The sequence below is a fragment of the Eubalaena glacialis genome, chromosome 3 (assembly GCF_028564815.1).
Source record: "Eubalaena glacialis isolate mEubGla1 chromosome 3, mEubGla1.1.hap2.+ XY, whole genome shotgun sequence".
Taxonomy (NCBI): Eukaryota; Metazoa; Chordata; class Mammalia; order Artiodactyla; family Balaenidae; genus Eubalaena; species Eubalaena glacialis.
The window spans coordinates 160,552,360-160,577,927 of NC_083718.1; the positions used below are offsets into that span (position 1 = coordinate 160,552,360).

General features: G+C 42.0%; 1 protein-coding gene across 2 annotated transcripts in view; it reads left to right on the forward strand.

Annotated features, from left to right (window-relative positions):
- Window positions 1-11,598, forward strand: part of ZMYND12 (zinc finger MYND-type containing 12) — a 34,652-nt gene extending 23,054 nt beyond the window's left edge. For both annotated transcript variants that reach the window (XM_061186701.1, XM_061186702.1), the window contains exons 6-8: window positions 1,756-1,867; window positions 3,083-3,232; window positions 11,325-11,598. In XM_061186701.1, the coding sequence (XP_061042684.1) occupies window positions 1,756-1,867; window positions 3,083-3,232; window positions 11,325-11,446 (384 nt within the window). In that variant the 3' untranslated portion in view covers window positions 11,447-11,598. The remainder of the gene's footprint in view (window positions 1-1,755; window positions 1,868-3,082; window positions 3,233-11,324) is intronic.
- The last annotated feature ends 13,970 nt before the right edge of the window (window positions 11,599-25,568 follow it).

A 25,568-nucleotide genomic window follows, 5' to 3' on the forward strand; every position in this document is an offset into this window, starting at 1 on the left:
TTTTCATGGCTGAGTAATATTCCATTGTATATATCTACCACATCTTCTTTTTTTTTTTAATTTTTTTTAACATCTTTATTGGAGTATAATTGCTTTACAGTGGTGTGTTAGTTTTTGCTTTATAACAAAGTGAATCAGTTATACATATACATATGTTCCCATATCTCTTCCCTCTTGCATCTCCCTCCCTCCCACCCTCCCTATCCCACCCTTCTAGGTGGTCACAAAGCACCAAGCTGATCTCCCTGTGCTATGCGGTTGCTTCCCACTAGCTATCTATTTTACGTTTGGTAGTGTATATATGTCCATGCCACTCTCTCACTTTGTCACAGCTTACCCTTCCCCCTCCCCATATCCTCAAGTCCATTCTCTAGTAGGTCTGTGTCTTTATTCCCGTCTTGCCACTAGGTTCTTCATGACCTTTTTTTTTTCTTAGATTCCATATATATGTGTTAGCATACTGTATTTGTTTTTCTCTTTCTGACTTACTTCACTCTGTATGACAGACTCTAACTCCATCCACCTCACTACAAATAACTCAATTTCATTTCTTTTTATGGCTGAGTAATAGTCCATTGTATATATGTGCCACATCTTCTTTATCCATTCCTCTGTTGATGGACATTTAGGTTGCTTCCATGTCCTGGCTATTGTAAGTAGTGCTGCAGTGAACATTGGGGTGCATGTGTCTTTTTGAATTATGGTTTTCTCAGGATATATGCCCAGGAGTGGGATTGCTGGGTCATAGACAACCCTCAGAAAGGGAGAAAATATTTGCAAACGAAGCAACTGACAAAGGATTAATCTCCAAAATATACAAACAGCTCATGCAGCTCAATACCAAAAAAAAAAAAACCTAATCAAAAAATGGGTTGAAGTCCTAAATAGATATTTCTCCAGAGAAGACATACAGATGGCCAACAGACACATGAAAATGTGCTCAACATCACTAACTACTAGAGAAATGTAAATCAAAACTACAAGGAGGTATCACCTCATACTGGTCAGAATGGCCTTCATCAAAAAATCTACAAACGATAAATGCTGGAGAGGGTGTGGAGAAAAGGGAACCCCCTTGCAATGTTGATGGGAATGTAAATTGATACAACCACTGTGGAGAACAGTATGGAGGTTCCTTAAAAAACTGTTTCCAATATATTAAAATGTTGGTTATCTTCATATAATAACACCTTACTTAGCAACCAACAATTTCTGTGTGTGATATAGGTTGTCATGCGGTGACTGTTTATTCATATTTTAGACCCATTTCTGAAGAAGAGGCATTGCCGTGCAGCTGAAAAAATAAAAAGAACTTTGGAACCAGGCAGACTTGAATTTAAATCCTGGCTGTGCCACATAGCAGCTCTTACCAAAAGTCAAGAGTGATCTTAACTTTTCTGAACCTCAGTTTATTGATCTATGAAACGGGAGTAATAAGAATACGACCGTAATTGGGATGTTGGGAGGATGTAAAGGTAGTTGTATGTGCTCAACACATGGTAGCCATTGTAATTAGACCCCACCAGGGCTGTCCCCAGATCAGCCCTCCATGTGCCCTTTGCAGCCCAACACTTGTCACACTTACCTTGGCCAAGCACTTTTGGGCTCCTAAGGCTCCCCCTGCCTTCAGGCACAATGAGAGAGGGAGTCTGCAGACCGGCAGGAAGACTGGCCAGAGGTGCTGCCCTCTCAGCTGGCTGGTCCAACGGCTAAGGTCCAGCCTGCTTGTCTGATTACCATCTCCTTTCCCAACAGGTCTCTGAGATCTGGAATAAATATTTGAACAATCACTATCAAGTCCTCTCACAGGCTCGCACCCAACAAATAGATCTATTAGGCAAGCAATTTGAGACCGACACTGGCTTGGGTAAGTGGCAGTTCTCCCTAGGAAGCAGAGCAGTGACTTCATCTCTTCTGATCCACAGACTTTTCCCCTCAGAGGGAGAGCAGCTGTCCCTGTGGTGGGGCACATCAGTGCCATCTTCCCATTTTGCCAATGGGCAAACTGAGACAGGGGGATCAAAGAGATTTGACCAGCGGTGGGAAGAATTCAGGTCCCTAGCATCACACACAGCCTTGCAGGGGGGTTAATAAGGGACAGATCTGGAGAAAAAAAAGACCCTGCCAGAGCCCCCTGAGATTCCTGCAGAGCATCCATTTTTTATGTGTTATCCCTCCAGACTCCACACGGACGTCCCATTGCTCATTTGTTCTGGTGCCTTATCCTCTTCCTTTACTGGACAGTGAACTTCTCAGTGGCAGGGCTGAGTCTGATTCATCTCTCTACCCACAGCTCAGCAAAGGGCTGAAGGCTGAGCACAGCATCATTCCCTCTGAGATCATAAAAAGAGATGGAAGATCTAGTTTCTTCTCAAGAGAGACATATAGTGTAGTGGGTGAGACAGAAACTACGTGAAAGAAAAGAAAACTTCTAGAAGTACAAATTATATTACAAGCTGAGTCCCAGAATGAAGAGGTGAGGAGAGTTGGATGGTGTTGGAGAGGGAAGACTTCTTGGAGGAGAAGTTTTGAGCTACGGTTCAAAAAATTAATAATTTTATTCAATTTTCTCTCATTATAAAAGCAGTTCATGTTAAAGCAGAAAACTCAAAAATCATAGCTATCCAAAGACAGCCAACCTTAACATTACAGTGTATGTCTTTTCTGTCTTTTTCTCTAAGCTTAGCCTCACATGGGGAAAAGCAGAAAGGCTACTGCTTAAGCATCTTTGGATTTGGGGAAGAAGAATGAAGGTGCTGTGGCTGCCAGAAGCCCCGGCTCCCTCCTTTTGCTATAGAATGGAAGCTGAGTTGGACCCAAGAAATCCCACCATGACAAATTCCCTGTATTGGGGGCCTAAGAGATCTAGTTTAGGATTCTGAAAGAAAGAAAGCTAAACAACTCTGGGACCTGTAGGAATGAGTTTTTTGGGTTTTTTTTTAGGTTACTCTGATAATGACAGGCTGGGCAGAGCTGGTGAACTGCCTGAAGGACAGGTGCCCTAACGGGGTGCTTATCCCTCAGGGTAGACGCAGCTGCCCTAGGGCCTGTTTCTTCTTTCCTCCCTTTCTTTCCATTGCAGATGAAGCCCAGGAAGCAGAAGCCATTCAGATCCTGACTTCAATCTTGAACATTCGAGAATCTACATCTGACAAAGCCCCCCAAAAAACAATCTTTGTTCTAAAAATCCTGTTCATGCTTTACTACCTGATGATGAATTCTTCAAAGGCAAGTTCCTCTAGAAAAGAAGCATGTCTAAAATGGAGGGAGAAATTCCTCTAGTTGATTTCAGCTGTGTTTTGCCCAACTGCACTAGCTTTTGCCCTCAGAGTAAGCCTTCACTCCAGAAAAGTTCAGATGCTCATGACATTTCTTATGTGTTGAGTCCAACCTGCACAATGGAAACGGGGTTGTCTTCTTCCCTCAAGGGGGCCACCCTAGGGTTGCACAGGTTAACTGAGGCTGGGGCAGTGCTGGGAAGCCTGCAGGGAAGAAGGGCTCTGGGGAGTCCTTGGGGGGATGGAGTAGTTGCTCTAACCATACTCAGGTAGTGAGTTCCCTGTTGGTGGAGGGATCCAGGCAGAAATAATTCAAAAGGTAATTGTTTTTAAGTGCTTATTATGCGGCAGTCACTAGCCTAAGTACTTTACATGAATTATCACTTTTAATTCTCATACTAACTTTACAAAGAAGGTATTTTATTATTCCCACTTTACAGATAAGGAAACTAAGGCACAGAGAGGGTCCATTGCTTGCCCAATTTCTTATAGACAGCAAGTGGCAAATCTCAGGGTTCTTGGTTTATTGATTGACTGATCCACTCATTCATTCAGGTATTTATTGAGCTTCTACCATTTGCAAGGCACGGTTTTAGGGACTGGGGGTGCAGTGGTGAACCACCAGCCAAGTTCCCTATTTCCAAGTAACTTACGTTTTTCTGGAGGAGGGGAAGTCACAATAAACAAGTAAACATATAAATGTGTAATATAATTTCAGAGAGTGAAAAGCACTACAAAGAAAAATAAAGCAGGCAAGGGGAGAGTGGAGGGAGGACGGTTGGAAGAGGCCTTTCTGTGTGGGTGACATGGGAAAATTTAAGATGTTCTTCCCCCGCTCCCTTCCTCCCTTCCTTTCTTCCTTCTTTCCTTTCATCAGCAAACTTTTACTAAGCACCTACTGTATACCAGGGCCTGGAAGAGCTCCCGGTCAGTGGGTTAAAATAGAGTGTGATAGCAAAGCCCAGGGCCCTGTGGGAGCACAAAAGAGGGACAGCGGCCCTATGTGGGATGGGGGTGAGAGGGGTTAGGGAACAGGGAACATTTCCATTGCATGTCCAAGTTTACAGTGGACAAAGCCTCTTTTCTACATTTCAGGGTCTCATTTTCCATTCAAGGAAGTAATTCCCCCAAGGTGTGTTAAGGGTGTTAGGTCTGCAAGAGGTCCTTAGAGAAAAGGGACACCTCTATCTACTCAGGATTGGCACCTCGCTTCCTTCAGGTCTGGACTCAGCTGTCTGCTTTTCAATAAGGCTTTCCCTGCCCTCTGTCTGAAACGGCAAACCCCCACTGCCACCATTAATGCTTCCTGTTCCCCTTCCTGCTTTATTTTTTTCCTTAGCATGAATCACTATTTAAGATACTATCGCATTTTAATTATTTGTCTTGTTTATTGACTCTCTCCCCCACTATATTGTCAATTTCACAAGGGTAGGAATTTCTGCCTATAGTCACAGTACCTGGAACATAGTAGCCTTTCAATAAATATATATTGAAAGACAGGAAGGAGAGAAAGAGGAAAGGAAGGAAGGATGAAAGGAAGGAAGGAAGGAAGGGAGGAAAGAAGAGATGGAGGGGGGTGAAAGCACGTGCTCGGCTTCCTGAGGCACCCCTTTCCCCTTTGCGAGTAGAGCCATGTGGCTGACAGGGTCTTGGTGCTCCAGCCAGGTGTCAGCCCTGAGCCTTTGAGGTGGGAGAGCCGAGTTCAGGACATTGGTCCACCAGAGACCTCCCGGCCCCTTGTAATATCAATCGGCGAGAGCTCTCCCAGAGATCTTGGTCTCAACGCTAAGACCCAGCTCCACTCAACGACCATCAAGCCCCAGTGCTGGACACCCCATGCCAAACAACTAGCAAGACAGGAACACAACCCCACCCATTAGCAGAGAGGCTGCCTAAAAACATAAGTTCACAGATGCCTCAAAACACACCACCAGACATGGTCCTGCCCGCCTGAAAGACAAGATCCAGCCGCATCCAACAGAACACAGGCACCAGTCCCCTGCACCAGGAAGCCTACACAACCCACTGAACCAACCTTACCCACTGGGGGCAGACACCAAAAACAACGGGAATTTCAAACCTGCAGCCTGTGAAAAGGAGACCCCAAACCCAGTAAGTTAAGCAAAATGAGAAGACAGAGAAATACACAGCAGATGAAAGAGCAAGGTAAAAACCCACCAGACCAAACAAATGAAGAGGAAATAGGCAGTCTTCCTGAAAAAGAATTCAGAATAATAATAGTAAAGATGATCCAAAATCTTGGAAATAGAACGGAGAAAATACAAGAAACATTTAACAAAGACCTAGAAGAACTAAAGAGCAAACAATGATGTACAACACAATAAATGAAATTAAAAATTCTCTAGAAGGAATCAATAGCAGAATAACTGAGGCAGAAGAACGGATAAGTGACCTGGAAGATAAAATACTGGAAATAACTACTGCAGAGCAGAATAAAGAAAAAAGAATGAAAAGAATTGAGGATAGTCTCAGAGACCTCTGGGACAACATTAAATGCACCAACATTCGAATTATAGGGGTCCCAGAAGAAGAAGAGAAAAAGAAAAGGACTGAGAAAACATTTGAAGAGATTATAGTTGAAAACTTTCCTAATATGGGAAAGAAAATAGTCAATCAAGTCCAGGAAGCGCAGAGAGTCCCATACAGGAAAAATCCAAGGAGAAACACGCCAAGACACATATTAATCAAACTATCAAAAATTGAATACAAAGCAAAAATATTAAAAGCAGCAAGGGAAAAGCAACAAATAACATACAAGGGAATCCCCATAAGGTTAACAGCTGATCTTTCAGCAGAAACTGCAAGCCAGAAGCCAGTGGCAGGACATATTTAAAGTGATGAAAGGGAAAATCCTACAACCAAGATTACTCTACCTAGCAAAGATCTCATTGAGATTCCACAGAGAAATTAAAACCTTTACAGACAAGCAAAAGCTAAGAGAATTCAGCACCACCAAAGCAGCTTTACAACAAATGCTAAAGGAACTTCTCAAGGCAGGAAACACAAGAGAAGGAAAAAACCTACAATAACAAACCCAAAACAATTAAGAAAATGGTGACAGGAACATACATATTGATACTTACCTTAAATGTAAATGGATTAAATGCTCCAATCAAAAGATATAGACAGGCTGAATGGATACAAAAACAAGACCTGTATATATGCTGTCTACAAGAGATCCACTTCAGACCTAGGGACACGTACAGACTGAAAGTGAGGGGATAGAAAAAGATATTCCATGCAAATGGAAATCAAAAGAAAGCTGGAGTAGCAATTCCTGTATCAGACAAAATAGACTTTAAAATAAAGACTATTACAAGAGACAAAGAAGGACACTACCTAATGATCAAGGGATCAATCCAAGAAGAAGATATAACAATTGTAAATATTTATGTACCCAACATAGGAGCACCTCAATACATAAGGCAAATACTAACAGCCATAAAAGGGGAAATCGACAGTTACACAATCATAGTAGGGGACTTTAACACCCCACTTTCACCAATGGACAGATCATCCAAAATGAAAATAAATAAGGAAACACAAGCTTTAAATGACACATTAAACAAGATGGACTTAATTGATATTTATAGGACATTCCATCCAAAACCAACAGAATACACTTTCTTCTCAAGTGCTCATGGAACATTCTCCAGGATAGATCATATCTTGGGCCACAAATCAAGCCTTGATAAATTTAAGAAAATTGAAATTGTATCAAGTACCTTTTCTGACCACAGTGCTGTAAGACTAGACATCAATACAGGAAAAAAACTGTAAAAATTACAAACACATGGAGGCTAAACAATACGTTACTAAATAACCAAGAGATCACTGAAGAAATCAAAGAGGAAATCAAAAAATACCTAGAAACAAATGACAATGAAAACACGATGACCCAAAACCTATGGGATGCAGCAAACGCAGTTCTAAGAGGGAAGTTTATAGCAATACACTCCTACCTCAAGAAACAAGAAAAATCTCAAACAACCTAACCTTACACCTTAAGCAATTAGAGAAAGAAGAACAAAAATACCCCAAAGTTAGCAGAAGGAAAGAAATCATAAAGATCAGATCAGAAATAAATGAAAAAGAAATGAAGGAAACAATAGCAAAGATCAATAAAACTAAAAGCTGGTTCTTTGAGAAGATAAACAAAATTGATAAACCATTAGCCAGACTCATCAAGATAAAAAGGGAAAAGACTCAAATCAATACAATTAGAAATGAAAAAGGTGAAGTAAAAACTGACACTGCAGGGACTTCCCTGGTGGCGCAGTGGTTGAGAATCTGCCTGCCAATGCAGGGGACACGGGTTCGGGCCCTGGTCTGGGAAGATCCCACATGCCGCGGAGCAACTAGGCCCGTGCGCCACAACTACTGAGCCTGCGCGTCTGGAGCCTGTGCTCCGCAACAAGAGAGGCCATGATAGTGAGAGGCCCGTGCACCGCGATGAAGAGTGGCCCCCGCTTGCCACAACTAGAGAAAGCCCTCGCACAGAAACGAAGACCCAACACAGCCAAAAATAAATAAATAATTTAAAAAAAAAACAAAACTGACACTGCAGAAATACAAAGGATCATGAGAGATTACTACAAGCAACTATATGCTAATAAAATGGACAACCTGAAAGAAATGGACAAATTCTTAAACAAGCACAACCTTCTGAGACTAAACCAGGAAGAAATAGAAAATATAAACAGACCAGTCATAAGCACTGAAATTGAAACTGTGATTAAAAGTCTTCCAAAAATCAAAAGCCCAGGACCAGATGGCTTCACAGACGTATTCTATCAAACATTTAGAGAGGAGCTAACACCTATCCTTCTCAAACTCTTCCAAAATATAGCAGAGGGAGGAACACTGCCAAACTCATTCTACGAGACCACCATCACCCTGATACCAAAACCAGACAAAGATGCCACAAAGAAAGAAAACTACAGGCCAATATCACTGATGAACATAGATGCAAAAATCCTCAACAAAATACTAGCAAACAGAATCCAACAGTGCATTAAAAGGATCATACACCATGATCAAGTGGGGATTATCCCAGGAATGCAAGGATTCTTCAATATATGCAAATCAATCAATGTGAAAAACCATATTAACAAACTGAAGGAGAAAATCCATATGATCATCTCAATAGATGTAGAAAAAGCTTTTGACAAAATTCAACACCCATTTTTGATAAAAACCCTCCAGAAAGTGGGCATAGAGGGAACTTACCTCAACATAATAAAGGCCATATATGACAAACCCACAGCCAACATCGTTCTCAATGGTGAAAAACTGAAACCATTTCCACTAAGATCAGGGACAAGACAAGGTTGCCCACTCTCACCACTATTATTCAGCATAGTTTTGGAAGTTTTAGCCACAGCAATCAGAGAAGAAAAAGAAATAAAAGGAATCCAAATCGGAAAAGAAGAAGTAAAACTGTCACTGTTTGCAGATGACATGATACTATACATAGAGAATCCTAAAGATGCTACCAGAAAACTACTAGAGCTAATCAATGAATTTGGTAAAGTAGCAGGATACAAAATTAATGCACAGAAATCTCTTGCATTCCTATACACTAATGATGAAAAATCTGAAAGAGAAATTAAGGAAACACTCCCATTTACCATTGCAACAACAAGAGTAAAATACCTAAGAATAAACCTACCTAAGGAGACAAAAGAGCTGTATGCAGAAAACTATAAGACACTGATGAAAGAAATTAAAGATGATACAAACAGATGGAGAGACATACCATGTTCTTGGATTGGAAGAATCAACATTGTGAAAATGAATATACTACCCAAAGCAATCTACAGATTCAATGCAATCCCTATCAACGTACCAATGGCAATTTTCACAGAACTAGAACAAAAAATTCCACAATTTGTATGGAAACACAAAAGACCCCAAATAGCCAAAGCAATCTTGAGAAAGAAAAACGGAGCTGGAGGAATCAGGCTCCCTGACCTCAGGCTATACTACAAAGCTACAGTAATCAAGACAGTATGGTACTGGCACAAAAACAGAAATATAGATCAGTGGAACAGGTTAGAAAGCCCAGAGACAAACGCACACACATATGGTCACCTTATCTTTGATAAAGGAGGCAAGAATATACAATGGAGAAAAGACAGCCTCTTCAATAAGTGGTGCTCAGAAAACTGGACAGCTACATGTAGAAGAATGAAATTAGAACACTCCCTAACACCATACACAAAAATAAACTCAGAATGGAATAAAGACCTAAATGTAAGGCCAGACACTATAAAACTCTTAGAGGAAAACATAGGCAGAGCACTCCATGACATAAATCACAGCAAGATCCCTTTTGCCCCACCACCTAGAGAAATGGAAATAAAAAAAAAAAATGGGACCTAATGAAACTTAAAAGCTTTTGCACAGCAAAGGAAACCATAAACAAGAAGAAAAGACAACTCTCAGAATGGGAGAAAATATTTGCAAACAAAGCAACTGACAAAGGATTAATCTCCAAAATATACAAGCAGCTCAACATCTAAAAAACAAACAACCCAATCCAAAAATGGGCAGAAGACCTAAATAAACATTTCTCCAAAGAAGATATACAGATTGCCAACAAACACATGAAAGAATGCTCAACATCACTAATCATTAGAGAAATGCAAATCAAAACTACAATGAGGTATCACCTCACCCCGGTCAGAATGGCCATCATCAAACAATCTAGAAACAATAAATGCTGGAGAGGGTGTGGAGAAAAGGAACCCTCTTGCACTGTTGGTGGGAATGTAAATTGATACAGCCACTATGGAGAACAGTATGGAGGTTCCTTAAAAAACTAAACATAGAACTACCATATGACCCAGCAATCCCACTATTGGGCATATACCCTGAGAAAACCATAATTCAAAAAGAGTCATGTACCACAATGTTCATTGCAACTCTATATACAATAGCCAGGACATGGAAGCAACCTAAGTGTCCATCGACAGATGAATGGATAAAGAAGATGTGGCACATATATCCAATGGAATATTACTCAGCCATAAAAAGAAACAAAATTGAGTTATTTGTAGTGAGGTGGATGGACCTAGAGTCAGTCATGCAGAGTGAAGTAAGTCAGAAAGAGAAAAACAAATACCGTATGCTAACACATATATATGGAATCTGAAAAAAAGAACAAAAAAGTTCTGAAGAACCTAGGGGCAGGACAGGAATAAAGACGCAGACGTAGAGAATGGACTTGAGGACATGGGGAGGGGGTAGGGTTAGCAGGGACGAAGTGAGAGAGTGGCATTGACCTATATACACTACCAAATGTAAAATAGATAGCTAGTGGGAAGCAGCCACATAGCACAGGGAGATCAGCTCGGTGCTTTGTGACCACCAAGAGGGGGTGGGATAGGGAGGGTGAGAGAGAGATGCAAGAGGGAGGGGATATGGGGATATATGCATATGTATAGCTGATTGACTTTGTTTTACAGCAGAAACTAACATGCCATTGTAAAGCAATTATACTCCAATAAAGATGTTAAAAAAAATATGAAAGTGATCTGTTCATTAATGAACTTAGAAAAAAAAAGATGTTTAAAAAAAAAAGAAGAAGAGATGGAGGGGGAAGGGAGGGAGGGCGGAAGGGCCAGCTAGAGCCTGTCCCAAGATGTCCTGTGAAGCTTCTGTCCAAGTCAAAACTCTGGGCTGCTTGGCCCCCCAGATGGCAATTTACTTGTGGCACCTTTCACTTCTATGCCTCCCAACGTTGGTTCAAAGGGCCCTGAAATGTAGAAAAGAGGCTTTGTCCACTGTAAACTCAGTGAACATGTTTTCCCGTTCCCTAACCCCTCTCACCCTCATCCCACATGTGTGGCTAGCTGTGAAGACCCAGTGTATGTTCACACGTTTCCACAAAGAACTCAGTGGCTGGTGTGAGAAGCTAAAGGGTCCTTTCCCATGTTTTTGGGGTCGAGCAGAGATGGGGCTTCCAATGTAATGCTTTTCTGTGACAACTTCCTTTTGTCACTGCAATTCTATTTCAGGCAGAGGAATACGCCATGAGAGCCCTGGATCTAGCCAAAGAACAGCAGCTCAGTGTCCATGAACAAAACACCATTCAAGACTTACTAAATCTCATCTCAGCTGAGGAAGCTCATCCCATTACATAGTGACCCAAGAGCTCTGCATCATGGACTATTGAGCATCTAATGTATTCCAGCCTTGCATAGCTGCTTTGAGGTGCTATGAATTGCTGAAGTGCCCACCCTCTTCCCCTGGGATTGCACTCATAGCTGTGTTTTTATTGTTTCACAGCATATGTTGGGGAATATAGAGCTTTTGGCATAGAAATCAGTAAAACTCTTGTTTATCATGACTTTGCACGACTTTGAATAATGTGCTCTCAATCAGTTCACTAACAAGGTTTTTATAATTAAACTGCAAATAGTTTATCCTATTTCTCAGAGGTCTCCCAGTGATGCATTCTTCATAGATCTTTGCCAAAGGAAGGGGTAGGGAATAGAGCTATATTGGAGTAAAGTTTCTCTATTCTACTGTAATTAAGTTAGCATTAATCTGAGGTAGATTGTGATTAAAATGCCCATTATAATTCCTAGAGCAATCACTAAGAAAAGTAATCTAAAAAACAGTTAAAATCAACAAGGAAATTAAAATGGTACACTAGAAAAGATCCACTTAATGCAAACGAAGGCAGTAAAGGAGGAATGGAGGAACAAAAAGATGTGAGACATATAGAAAACAAATAGCAAAATGCAGACATAAATTGTAGGTCTTTGCCAGAAAAGGCCCCTGGGCCTTTCAAGGAGCTCCAGTATGGACTGGCCGAGTTACCATTCCACATTGGTGTCTCTTTTCTCAGACAATTATTTGAAGGGGATGTGAGCCATCTATACTGTCTAGGGGGGAAGTACTCTGGAAGGTCCCCTGTGATGTAGGGGACAGAGTGTAGGCATTGGAGCAGACATGCCTGGGTTCAAATCCCAGCTTTCTCACGTAACAGCTCTGTGACCTTGATTCACCGCCTCCCACCCCTCCACACACATCCAACCTCCTCATTATGTTCTAAAATGGCCCAGGTGTGGCCATGGCTGTATCAGCTAGTGCCATCGAGGACTCTGGTCATTTAGTGCATACTTTTTTTCTCCAGACTCGCTAAGCAGCCTGCCCATTACCACTTTGCTTCCTGGGTAGATCTGTACCAGGGAGAGGTTATGCAAATCAAGGACCTGTGGGAGAGTTTTATGTTCCTCACTTATATTAATTCCCTCAGGCACATATAATAAAAATATGTCAGATGGCCACCCTGCACCTTCAGGTCTAGGTAAAATCCGCTTGGGGCATTCTTATGCTTCTGCAAGATGGCTGTGAAGTCCCAGGGCCTTACTTTTCTGTCTCTCACTTCAGTTTTTAGCTTTGATTATCAATACTTTGTCACTCTCCACATCTTGTCTTGTAGCTGTTTTTTTCACCTCTTTAGGGACACATCCCTTCTTCTTGATTCTCACCTCCTAACCCCAGATATGAGCCAGCTCCTTCAAATAGATGTTGAATGAAGATTGGAGTAAGGAGAAGGACCAATGGCTCTTCGGCAGATAATTTAAAAGAAAATATTAGAACTTCCTTATTCTAAAAAAGTCCTTCAAAGTCCATTTCATTAAACTCTAGTTCTCTTCTTTACCATAGTCATTGGCCCCTTTCTCTTTTTCCCCCCTCCCTTATCTGTTTTCTGTTCTCTCCACCCCTGAATTCTTGTTCATGACTCCTTCCCCATTGAGTATATTTATAAAATTACTGTTTCAATTTACTGTTCCTGTTGACTGATTTTCCTCTTGGTTATGGCTCATAATTTTCTGCTTTTTCACATCATGTCTAGTAATTTAATTTTCAGTCTTTCTGCTTTTCTAACACTTGCCTTAAGGCTATTAATTTTCCTCTAAATGCTGCTTTCATTGATACCACATATTACGAAATGCATTTTTATTATCATTTGCTCTAAATATTTCTTAATTTTTTATGACTCATGAGTCTTTTAGAAGTATGATTCTTAATTTCTAAAAGATGATGTTACCTCTTTGCTGTTTTCCAGCTTAATTTTATTGAGATCATAAAATACGTTGTGTACAATTTTGACTTTTAGAAATTGTTTGGGGTTTGCTTTATGGCCCAGGATATGGTTAATATGTATTTGTAAATGTTTTGTGTGTGCTATAAAAGAATGGAGTTTTGGGGCACATTGCCCTATATATGTCCGTTAAGTCAAATTTTTTCATATTTTCAAACGCTGCATCTCCTTGCTGAATTTCTAATTTATTTCTGAGAGAGGTACATAAAATCCATCCAATATGATTGTGGTTATATCTATTTTTCCTTGTAGTTCTATCAGTTTTTGCTTTACATATTTTGGGGCTTGGCTGTTAGGCAAGTACAAGTTCAAATATTGTATTTTCCTGGTGAATTGAATCCTTATTTTTTGTATTATGAAGTGATTCTCTTTATCTGCAGTAATGCTTTTAACCTTAGAGTCTGATGTTTTGGTCTGATGTTAACATAGCTACGCCTATTTCCTTTTGGGCTGGATTGCTTGTTATCAGCTAGGTGTTATCACTTACCTCTGCTTCAGCATTTACCTCTGCTTCAAAGGGGAAGCTTGGAACTACAGTTCCCAGTATCTCTTTCCTTTTATGATTCTGGATTAAATTCAGCCAATGAGGGGCTACTGCACAAGATTTGGAAGCCGGATGAGAAGGAGCAGCCATTAATCTTCCTGAGAATCACCCACTGTTGCTTTCCTGAAAGCAGATTTCCTGTGAAAGCAGCTTGCTGACCTTTGCTTCCGGATCACCCAGCCATTTCAAAGATTGTGTAAGATTCTAATTCCCCATATTAAATAAATCTCTTTACTCAAAATGCTCAGAGAGGCTTCTGTTTTTCCGACTAAACCCTGACTAAACACTTAGTATTTCTTTTTGCGACCTTTCACTTTCAAACAATCTATACCCTTATGGTTTGGATGTATCTCTTATTGCGACCTTTCACTTTCAAACAATCTATACCCTTATGGTTTGGATGTATCTCTTATAAAAATAGTATAGTTAGATATTTTTATATCTGTAATTTTAAAAGAATCATTTAGTCAATTTACATTTTATTTGTATGCTAAATTGTTTGGGTTTAAATCTATTATTTTGTGCCTTCCATTTGTATTGCATGTTCTATTTTCCTTCTTCTTTCTTCTAGATTGATTATTTTTTCTCATTCCATTTTCTACCCCCTGTCTGCTAGTTTGTAGGTTACACACTGTGTTTCTATTCTTTAAGTGATTACTCCAGAAATTCAAATATTCATTCCTAACTTATCAACGTCTAAAGTTATTCAGGATGTTTACCCTCATCCTGGACAGTACAAGCACTTTAAAACTTTTAAATTCCATTTGCTTCCCCCTAACTTATATATTATTACTGTTATTTATTTCAAGTGTATCTTAAACCCACAAATCACAATTATTATTATTATTTTATAAAGTCATCATATTCCTTCTTGCTTTTCACACCCTCTACCTGGGCTCACATTACTGATAAATCCTTTAGTACTTCCTACGGTGAGGGTTTGCTGATGGCAAATACTCAGATTTTCTTTCTTTCACTAATCTGATAATGTTTTATTTTGCCCTCTTTTTTTGACTCATCAATGAAAATGTATTTCACTTTCATACATGATACAGTGATGCAGGACATAATCTCAGTTCTGAAGATCTCTGTGAAATGTGATTTACTTGACCCAAAAAGGTATACGCAGGTTCAAGAGAACCAGGAGTTCTGGGGAGATAAGAATATCTCTTATCATTCTACCAGGTAACCTTTCCTAAGCATCTTCAGCAGAATTTGCAGGTGTGGAGATGAGGGATCATCTCTGAAAGTCCTGGCTAAATTTTTTCTACTAGCAAGCACATAGCAGTGTTACAAGTTATATCATGTTGTCTATGAACCTTTATTTAACAAAAATTCACATTGAGTAGTTGCTCTGAGTACCAACTCTCCAATGTTTTATCATTGCACAGCTTTGGACCTGTGCTGTGCCATAGGTCCTCAGATGACCAAGATTAGAACCAAGGTGCTCTACCACCACTAGGTCCTACTATAGATATATATCATGCAAGTGAGGTTTCTGTATTCATGATGGCTCTATGAAGCATAATATCTCTCAAGAACAAGAGGTCAAACAAAACACACATCTGGCAAAGTAGATGCTTCAGAAAAGATGATGAAGCATTATTTGAATGACAAACCACGTCATCATTTTGTTTGCTAGAAAAAGTACGTCTTTTCTGATATTCATCAAGATTGATGGTGATGAGATGGAGATAAATATTTTATTTAATATATATGCTTACACAGACAGTTTCAATAGTTAATAAATACTTAAACAGCAGCAGGTTTGAAAAGCATATAAGCAAGGTTACTATTGAGATCAGGATATAAAACCAAGATGATATATTATAAATGTTGTCCCTTGCTTGCGAACCTTTCTAAGGATTGCAGAAACAATCCTAGAACCTCTTAATGATCAAGGGAGAAAAGCTTTCAATGAAAAAAGACCATTCAGAGTTTGAAAGTCATGTTTCACCACAAGAAACAAAACTGGATGTGTGGGATAAGGAAGATAGCAGCCAAAGAATGACTGCTGAAGTGTGTTTTCTTTCCTTCTGGTTTGAGCAAGTGGTTGGCGTCGAGCCCTCAGGTGAGGAGGTCCTGGAAGAGGAGTGAGTCTGCGGGAGAGAGAGAGGAATGTGATTCAGATTGGGGCGTGGTGAGTTTCAGATACTTATGAGACATTTGAGGGGAGATGAAAAGGCAGGCAACTGGACAGGCAATCTGACATTAAGAAAAGAACCCTGAGTGCGAGAGATAAATTTGAGAGCATCGTGTAGGTTGTAATTAATACTGTGGAAACGAAGGAGATCACCTGGGGAAGAGAAGAGAGATAAGGAAGGGAAGAGAGCCCCAGGAAATGCCCTGAAACAGAACGTTTAATAGAGAAGAGGGGAACCCAGCAGACGAGGGTGACATAATTTCAGATTTATTCAGAGTATTCATACAAAGGATTCCCGTATATCTTTCACCCAGATTCCCCAGATGTTAACATTTTACCATATTTGCCTCATCATTTTCTGTATATAGATACCCATTATTTTCTGAAGCATTTGAAAGAAAGTTGCAAACACTATGTCCCTTTATCCCTCAATATTTAATGTGGTTCTTCTAAAAACAAGGAAACTCTTACATATGCTCATCAGTACAATCATCGAAATCAGGAAACGAGGGACTTCCCTGGTGGCACAGTGGTTAAGAATCCTCCTGCCAATTCAGGCACACGGGTTCGAGCCCTGGTCCGGGAATATCCCACATGCCGCGGAGCAACTAAGCCCGTGCGCCACAACTACTGAGCCTGCGCTCTGGAGTCCGCGAGCCACAACTACTGAAGCCTGAGCGCCTAGAGCCCGTGCTCCGCAACGAGAAGCCACCGCAATGAGAAGCCCCCACACCGCAACGAAGAGTAGCCCCCGCTCACCGCAACTAGAGGAAGCCGCGGGCAGCAACGAAGACCCAACACAGCCAAAAATAAATACATAAATAAATTTATTTTTTTTAAAAAAAGGAAATTAATCATTGATAGGATGCGATCAAACAATGAAATACAGACTTTAGTTCAGACATCACCAATTGTCATAATGATGCTCTTGAGAGCAAAAGAGCATCCCTGAGCAAGCAGTGCATTCACTTGCTGTCTCTTTAGGCCTCTAAATGTGACACAGTGTCCTGCTACTCAAATCTTCTCTGACTTATGAGAAATTCAGCCAAAATTTTCCAACAAATGAAGAAGCCAAGGCCTTTGGGAGCTCTGAAGAGCTGTGATTCACTGAGGTACAGTAGATCTGAGGCTGGTGGAAGAGCCATAATCCTTGGGGGGAGGCTCTTCCCTGGTTGAGGGAATTCCTGCAGTGAAGAACGCAGCTGCAGGAAAAGCAGTGTAATGGGAACCAGCATGACAGCCAGGTGGGTGTCAGCAGCATGAAGCTGGGAACGTTTCGGGGGATGACCGTGGAACCCTGGAAAACAGAAGAGGAAGTCTCGTAGGCTTATTCCTTGGGGAGAGGAAATCCCAAGCTCCAGCAACTGGGGACGGTGTCTGTAGCCAGCCTAAAGATCTTTCTACTGGTGCCCTGTCAGTATGGTTGCTGCCAGAGCCACAGGCAGGGTGGTGGGGAAGCAGTCACCACCCTTCTCAAAGGACCTCTGGCCCCACCAAACACACTGGTCTATGATGCAGAAAATGCAGTTCTTCTGGGACAACTGGGGGAAGTGTATATGAACTGGTAATTAGATGCTATCGAGGAATTACTGTTAATTTTGTTATACGCGGTAAAGGCATAAGGAAATCTCTTTTTACGATGAGATGCCTGCTGAAGTATGCAGGGGAGAAAAGATATGGTGTGTGGAAATTGTTTTTAAATGCTTAAGAAGAAGAAGTGGGTAGATGCAGTAAAAATAGAAAATTTTGATAATTTAAAATTTGAGGAGTTTACTAAACCATCCTCTCGCCTTTTGTGTAGTTTGAAGAATTTCATGTATCAATAGAATAAAAAAGAAATACAGGTCACACTCCCCAGTGTTTGGGTTGAAGGACAATATGAGTGGTACAACAGAGTAGCATCCCTGGTTGCAACAAAGAAGCGTTATCCCTGTGACTCTCTTACCTCGGGGTGGGCTCCCTGACCCTCACAAGTTGAGGAACAGGCTTTGTTCAAGGGTCTCAGGCCTGGTGTTGATCGGAGTTAGTTCCTAAAGGCCTTAGCACTGCTTCTCCCAGGAAGCCTTTTGAAATGTCATGCAAACAAATTCTAATGGCTCTTCCGGTGGGGACACAAATCTTTCCAGTCCCCTTGGATCCTTCCTGCACCACACAGCCATTCTTACACACAGCAAGCTCTCACTTGCTATTTGAATCTTCATTGTAAAGTCAGTCCAGGAGAGCATGTTGAGCAGGCCCACGACAAGCTCATACCATCTGCATTAGTATTTTCCTCCATCATCTTGACAGTTGAGAGTTGGCAATATTACAATTCAGACAGCACTCTGCATTTGAAAGGAAAATTATGGTTTTTCAGAATGCAGCTGGTGTGCAAGTGAATAGGATGAAGTTTCTATGAAGCCTTTTCCTCATTTTATGATATGAAAATAATAAAATGTAGATTCAGCGTGATACTTACTGAAAAAGAACCACCAAAAGGGACAGAGTTTGGGGGACAAAGGCAAACAAAGCCTTCTGTTCCACGGTAATAATTTTAATAAAAAGCAAAACCAGCAAAACAATCATTTAGAAATGATTTCTTCTCTGTGGGAGAAGTTAACATTGTTATTGCTGTTCAAACCACTTGGAAATGAGCTCTTTGGGTGCCTAGTTAAGATATATTCTTTACAGCACGTTTTCAGTTTGCCAATTAGGCAGGAAAAACTACAATTCACTTTCCTGGGGGGAACTTAGCTGAAGTACAGCCTACAGGTGAGACACAGCCTCAAAGATCACTAACTTTAGGAGCAAACCAAAAAGATTTCTCATGTGTGAAAACAGAGGAAGACAGAACAGGCAGAGAAGCAGTGTTTTCAAGCGTTTTTCTTCAAGTCAGTTCTGCACATTATAATAGGACACTGGCTTCTGAGAAATCCATCACAAATGCTACCTCCCTGGAATTGAGATGTTTCAATGCATCGGTGTATCAATTTCTTTCTTGGTTACCCAGTGGCACTGGTGTGCTGGTAAATATTTAACAGGTGGCTCTCCAGGGGAAATACTTGGTATATAGTGTTTGCCCGTCTCTGTGGGGTAAATATTCCCTCCATGGCTGATTTCAAACTACCAATGTGATGTCACTGAACAATGCAGTTGGGAACAGATGCTCAGTTGCACACCATTATATGGCATTTCCACTGTACAAATACAACAGATGTCAATAACCTCAGGAGCACAGACAATAGTAAAAGGTAATAAAATAATTAGGAAGTGATAAGTTTTGAATATTTATTACCTATATTTTAAATATACTTTAATTTTAGGTTTATATAATTTAATTTTTAATTGTGGCTGCATCTAACAACCAGCCCACAAAATTCCTGAAACTGTAACAATCCGCTCTCATGGGTTGGTCCAAGCTGGCTCCACCACACCACTGGTACTCTGGGGACCTCCAGGTGGGACTAAACAAACGAGCCACCTGCCTGGTCTTGCCTTCACGAAGACCTCTATTAGTTCTAGACTAAGAACCCCAGCTCTCCACTTACAGTAGAGCAGTGTTCCTTCTAAATAGAAGATTCTGGGGGTCCGATTCGGGACAGGCCCAGGACAGCAGAATTTCAGCTGTTTTATTGGCTAGTTCCATCTGCTTTCAGGGCTGTCATCCCTGCCAAGTCCAGATGGTGCTGTTGGGCTATCAGAGTTCCCTGCACAGCTCCGCCCCCCCGCCCCCCCCCCCTGGCCTTCTGCACTCCCCTCACCCTCTGTTTGACAGATTTAATTCAAATCCCTGGCACCTCCTCCTTCCATTTGATGCAAAGCCAGCAAACCTCATACAGGAAGAGCCAAAGAAACCAGGTGCTAAATCATACAAGGTCACGCTGCTCCTCCACTCTCCAGCCTCCCAGTTGTCTGAGGCAGCCTTTCCTCCAGGACTTTTCTAAGCCAGATACACCCCCTATATCTTACACTAGAGCATCACAGAATCTCAGGGATGGATGGGACCTTTCAGTCATTAAGCCTAAACCGCAGCATGCTGAAGCAGCCACCAGCCCTATCCCCTCCCTCCCCTGCGTCTCTTTTCCCAGCTGTAAAGCTGCTGTCTGCCAGCTTTTATCCCTTGGCACCGAGCCATGATCACGGGCGGGAGCTGTTTGTGATTGCTGACAGTGGAGAAAGCAAGAGGAAAGGAACCTGCTGAAAGCCAGACTTGTGGTTAAGAGCTTCACATTCAAGATTGTGTTTATTTATCACATTTATAGGTGATGATGCAAAGGTTAAGCAAGATTAAGTGACTTTCCTGAGGTCACATAAGCCATAAGTTATCAAGTCAGGATTTGAACCGGGGCTAACCCAAACTAGCACCATTTACATCAATCCGTGTTGCCTTCCATAAAGCGTGATGACCCCAACAGCTAGTGGTGATTATGGTGGTTGCCATGCCTGGCTAGGGTAGTGGGAATGAAAAATAGATCACCCTAAGGGATGGCACTTGAGTTCTTCTTTAGGAGGGAGTGGTCTTTGCTTAGGAAAATGCCTTTAATAAGCCATCCGTGATAGAAGGTGAAATCTTGAAGGTAGAGGTGTTGGCAGGAATCATATTAGGAAAAGGAATGGCTATGCTGCTGTCCATGAGAACATACGTGGATTTAGTTTGTCCTGAGAAGGGAGTCAGGTACGACATGGAGTGGAAAGTGAGTGGATTCCTCTGTAGAGTATAGAAGAACATTTTATGAATGGGGGTACCACGTCTGCATTGCTGCAATGCCTGCATTGCTGCCACGTCTGCGTTGCTGCCACGTCTCCCGTTTCCTCCCACATCACTGAAACACACACAGGCACACGCTCCCACACTGACTCATTTGAATTTTGGTGTGTGTGGAAGTGGAGGCAGGAACTGAGCCTGTCTCAGCTGATGCGGTGAAGGGATGAGACATGATTGTTGCTTAAAATGAGGTAGCAGAAGTCTGGAGTCAGCAGTGACTGCCAAGATATAAGTCCCTTAGAAATCACAGAGATCCAAAGGCCCAGTTATCAGACTTCTCTGGGTCTCAAGGGGCAGGGGGTCCTCAGCCGACCCACGGGCTACAACAGGGAAGAGTGTGCCTAGTGGCCGGCCGCAAGGGGGATGCACTGTGGAACTGCGAGAGGGAGGAAGCCTTTGACTTTGTGGCTGATTGTAGCTAACGTGTATCAATCAGGATTCCCCCTCAGGTGTGCCTGACGGGAGACGTTTGGGACCTTCAAGCCCTTGGCCTCCACGGAGGCCCACGAAGGCCTCCGCAAATCCAAGACATTCTGCAGTGAGGGAACATGAACCAAACTGGGGCTAAGGAAGTCTTCAGTCAGCTTGGCAGGGGCCTTCTCTCACATCCCATCACTGATGGTGTAATGTGAGGCTATGTGGTCTTGGCTGGTCTACAGAAGGCACAGGCCATGAGCCAGCACACACCAGATCTTATCTACGCCTTTGGGGCTCTTACCTAAAAGCCATCCAAGAGCTGAATCCTTCACAGCTGGCACCATGTTGATCCAGAGCAGAGGCTCAGCAGAAGGGGGATGGGCACAGGGTGGGTCCAGGATGGCAGCAGTGCTGGATGCCATGGAAGAACAGAGCCACCTCTGGCAGTATGCCACACTGGTTGCAAACCAGACTGCCTGGGTCCCAACCTTGCTGCTGACTAGCTAAGTGACCTTGGCCTCTGGGATTCAGAGTCCCATCTATAAAACAGGGACTGAACTGGTTCCAAAGTGCTGCTATTCCTGTGCCCTCAAATCTGGCTTGATGGGTGACCTTCTTAGGGTTGCCTCAGAGCTCTAGTGAATATGCAATGCCAGAGCAAGACTACCCAACAATGTTGGGATGCCAGCATGGGGCCCAGAACAGTGCCACTTGTCAGCAGGGGAAACGCGCCTGGAGAAGGAAATGGACAGGCTTGAAGGGACAAGGTTTTCATACTCAGTTGTGTGAGTTTTAGAAGGGAAGGCTGCAGTCTAACCACAGATTTAGAATGGAAGCATAATATGGTTTTAAGAAAGGAGTAAGACAACATATGCCTGAGATGGTGGTCTTCCAGGTGACAACAGTTGAAGCCACGATCTGATCTGGGGAGTCTCAGAAGCAGTCATAAACAGCAGCAGGTTTTCTATTAGGGCTACAGTGGCAGATCTAGGACACTAACTCCAGGGACAGTGACAAGAAGGCTGCTGGCAGGGCTCTTCCCAAAAAATCCGCATAGACTGACAGCAGATAGAAGCCGCACCTCCAGCTGCACAGGAAATTATTAGGCTGTTTCACTGACTTTGGACTCACCCTCCGACATGGCTCTGTGACTGCCTGCACATGGTATTCTGGTCATTAACTTCCGGGAGGGTCAGCTGTTACTTGAGTGATCGTGGAACCGCCCCCCCTCCCCCCCAGCTAGCTGCTTCAACCTTCCTCTGATTTACATTCAGAGCTGGTTCTCAAGATCAGCCTTCATCAGGACTTAAAGAAGGGATGAAGTATGTCTTCTTTGGAAAAATGTCTGTTTAGGTCTTCTGCCCATTTTTTGATTGGGTTGTTTGTTTTTTTGATACTGAGCTGCATGAGCTGTTTGTATATTTTGGCATACAGATGGCCAACAAACACATGAAAAGATGTTCAACATCACTAATTATTAGAGAAATGCAAATGAAAACTACAATGAGGTATCACCTCACACCAGTCAGAATGGCCATCATCAAAAAATCTACAACAACAAATGCTGGAGAGGGTGCAGAGAAAAGGGAACCCTCTTACATTGTTGGTGGGAATGTAAGTTGATACAGCTACTACGGAGAACAGTATGGAGGTTCCTTAAAAAACTAAAAATAGAGCAACCATATGACCCAGCAATCCCACTATTGGGCATATATCCTGAAAAAACCATAATTCAAAAAGACACACGCACCCCATTGTTCACTGCAGCACTATTTACAATAGCTAGGACATGGAAGCAACCTAAATGTCCATCAACAGAGGAATGGATAAAGAAGATGTGGTACATATATACAATGGAATATTACTCAGCCCTAAAAAGGAACGAAATTGCATCATTTGCAAAGACATGAATGGACCTAGAGACTGTCATACAGAGGGAAGTAAGTCAGAAAGAGAAAAATATCATATATTAATGCATATATGTGGAATCTTGAAAAATGGTACAGATAATCTTATTTGCAAAGCAGAAATAGAGACACAGAGGTAGAGAACAAAGGGGGAAGGGGAGGGTGAGATGAACTGGGAGATTGGGATTGACATATATACACTACTATGTATAAAATAGATAACTAATGAGAACCTACTGCATAGCATCGGGAACTCTACTCAGTGCTCTGTGGTGACCTAAATGGGAAGGAAATCCAAAAAAGAGGGGATACATGTATACATACGGCTGATTCACTTTGCTGTACAGCAGAAACTGACACAGCAGTGTAAAGCAACTATACTCCAATTAAAAAAAAAAAAGAACTTCATGGAAAAAAATTTAAAAAAAAAAGGGGGATGAGGTATGTCTCTCTTACTTCCGCTGAGGTGGATGAGAATCCATGCAACTCATTTTCTTTATACAGAATAGTTTCAATAGACCCCTACCTCTATAAGCAATACATATTCACAATTCTTTCATTCAAACAACCCACTGAAGAGCCATTTCTTCCTCCTTCCCACTAGAATTCCAGATGATCCTAACTTATTTCTTCCACTGAAATGTCACAAAACTATCCCAGACCTTCCTCTCCTCTCCTTCCTCCTCGCCCATCCCCAATGTTCATGGAACCCCCTCTGAGCTGGGAGAATTGAGTCTGCAATTGTGACACTAATGGCTTAAGAGCCACTTATATTGTTGATCAGATCCTCAAGACCTAAAGCCCCAAATCCACCTTCTGGGGGAACCCCATACCCCTCAGCAATCAGACAAACAGCATGAAGACATTTTTCCCAAGTGCAAAGTCATATATATTCTGAGTGACTGAGCTATTGGCATTCAAGTTTTGACCAGTTTCAAGATGCTACTACCAGATAATGGGAAGACTGTATACAGACACTGCAATTTATGTTACATGAGGAAGACTGTTAGTTGATACGCTAGAGTCAAGAGTTTCAGGTTAGATACAATCCATCCAGAAGGCTGAATACACTAAGAGCCTTACTTCTTTCAGGTCATAAGCCCTCTGAGAAGCTGCATCCTTTTTCAGGCCCTCTACCACTGCTTAGTGTGCTAAGGCCAAGAATTTATGGCCTCTTTAACTCCCCCAGAGGAGGGGTGATAGGAAACTGCTAAAAACCAGATGTGGGAGGCATCCTTCTACCACCTCCCATGCAATGTACAGTTTCATTAATTAACTCCAACCTCAAAATACCTGCCCCAAGAGCTAAACAGAATAGGCATCTCTCCTAGCAGAAGAATGGAAAAATCGAGGCACAGAGTCAACTTGATTGTATAAGGTTAATCAGCTATTTTAGGGGAGAACCAGAACTGGGATCCGGCTCTGCGCCCCCCGTTCCTTCCAGCAGGCCCTGTGGGCAGCTGTGATGAGTGTGGCCCAGCCACCTGGCTGAGGCTCACAGGGCCCACAGCCAGTATGGGAAATCCTGGAGGGAGGCTATGATCCAGCTGTGCCCCAGCTCTCTAGACAGGGCTGGTTCCAAGCAATGATGCCAATGATGACAGATGTCACTGGCAGCTGGAAAATGGGCCCCCTTTGACAAATCTGGAAGCACCCTCTAGCTGCTGTGCTCAGGATGGGGCTCACTAGCATCTATTTAGGTAAAGTGGAGAGACTGGGCTTACACTAAACTGTGGGAAGGAGTGAATGCAGCTTCCAGAAAGTCATCACTTGGTTCAGAGGTTTACGTAGAAAGCATCTGGCCAAATACAACGGGAACAGACCTAGAACCATCCTTCTAAACCCACCCTGAGTGGTAAAGATAAGGTACATGTCTTAACCTATATAAAGGTGAAGGATTATCGTTTTTCAACTGTACCGACACATGACTGGAATTACAGTTCAGTGGCATGCACCCTATGTTGACTGTATTTAAACTACTACCGTGTAGTGCGACATCTCCATTGCATGGTGCCAAACATTTTTCAGTTTCAGTTACTTGGTGAGATCTGATTTTAGCCACAGTATTTTCAAAGTCAATTTCTATTTAAATGTGTTGTGGAAAAATGTAATAGTTTGACTTTATACACATTTTACATTTACAGCAGAATAAGTACAGGAATTCGTACACCCAAATGGGTGTTGTTCCTTCAAACTGGTCACGTTGGGAAGATGTATGTTTAGTCCAGGGAAGCTGACCTTACTCATAACATTTTTAGAACCTTCCTTGGAAACTGTCCACTTGTAAGCATCCTTAACATTGATAAGTCTTTGTCCTTTAAGGGTAGATTTATTCTCTTGAGGAATGATATTTTTTAACAGCCAAAGAGCATTAGAAGATAAGTCTGATCAATA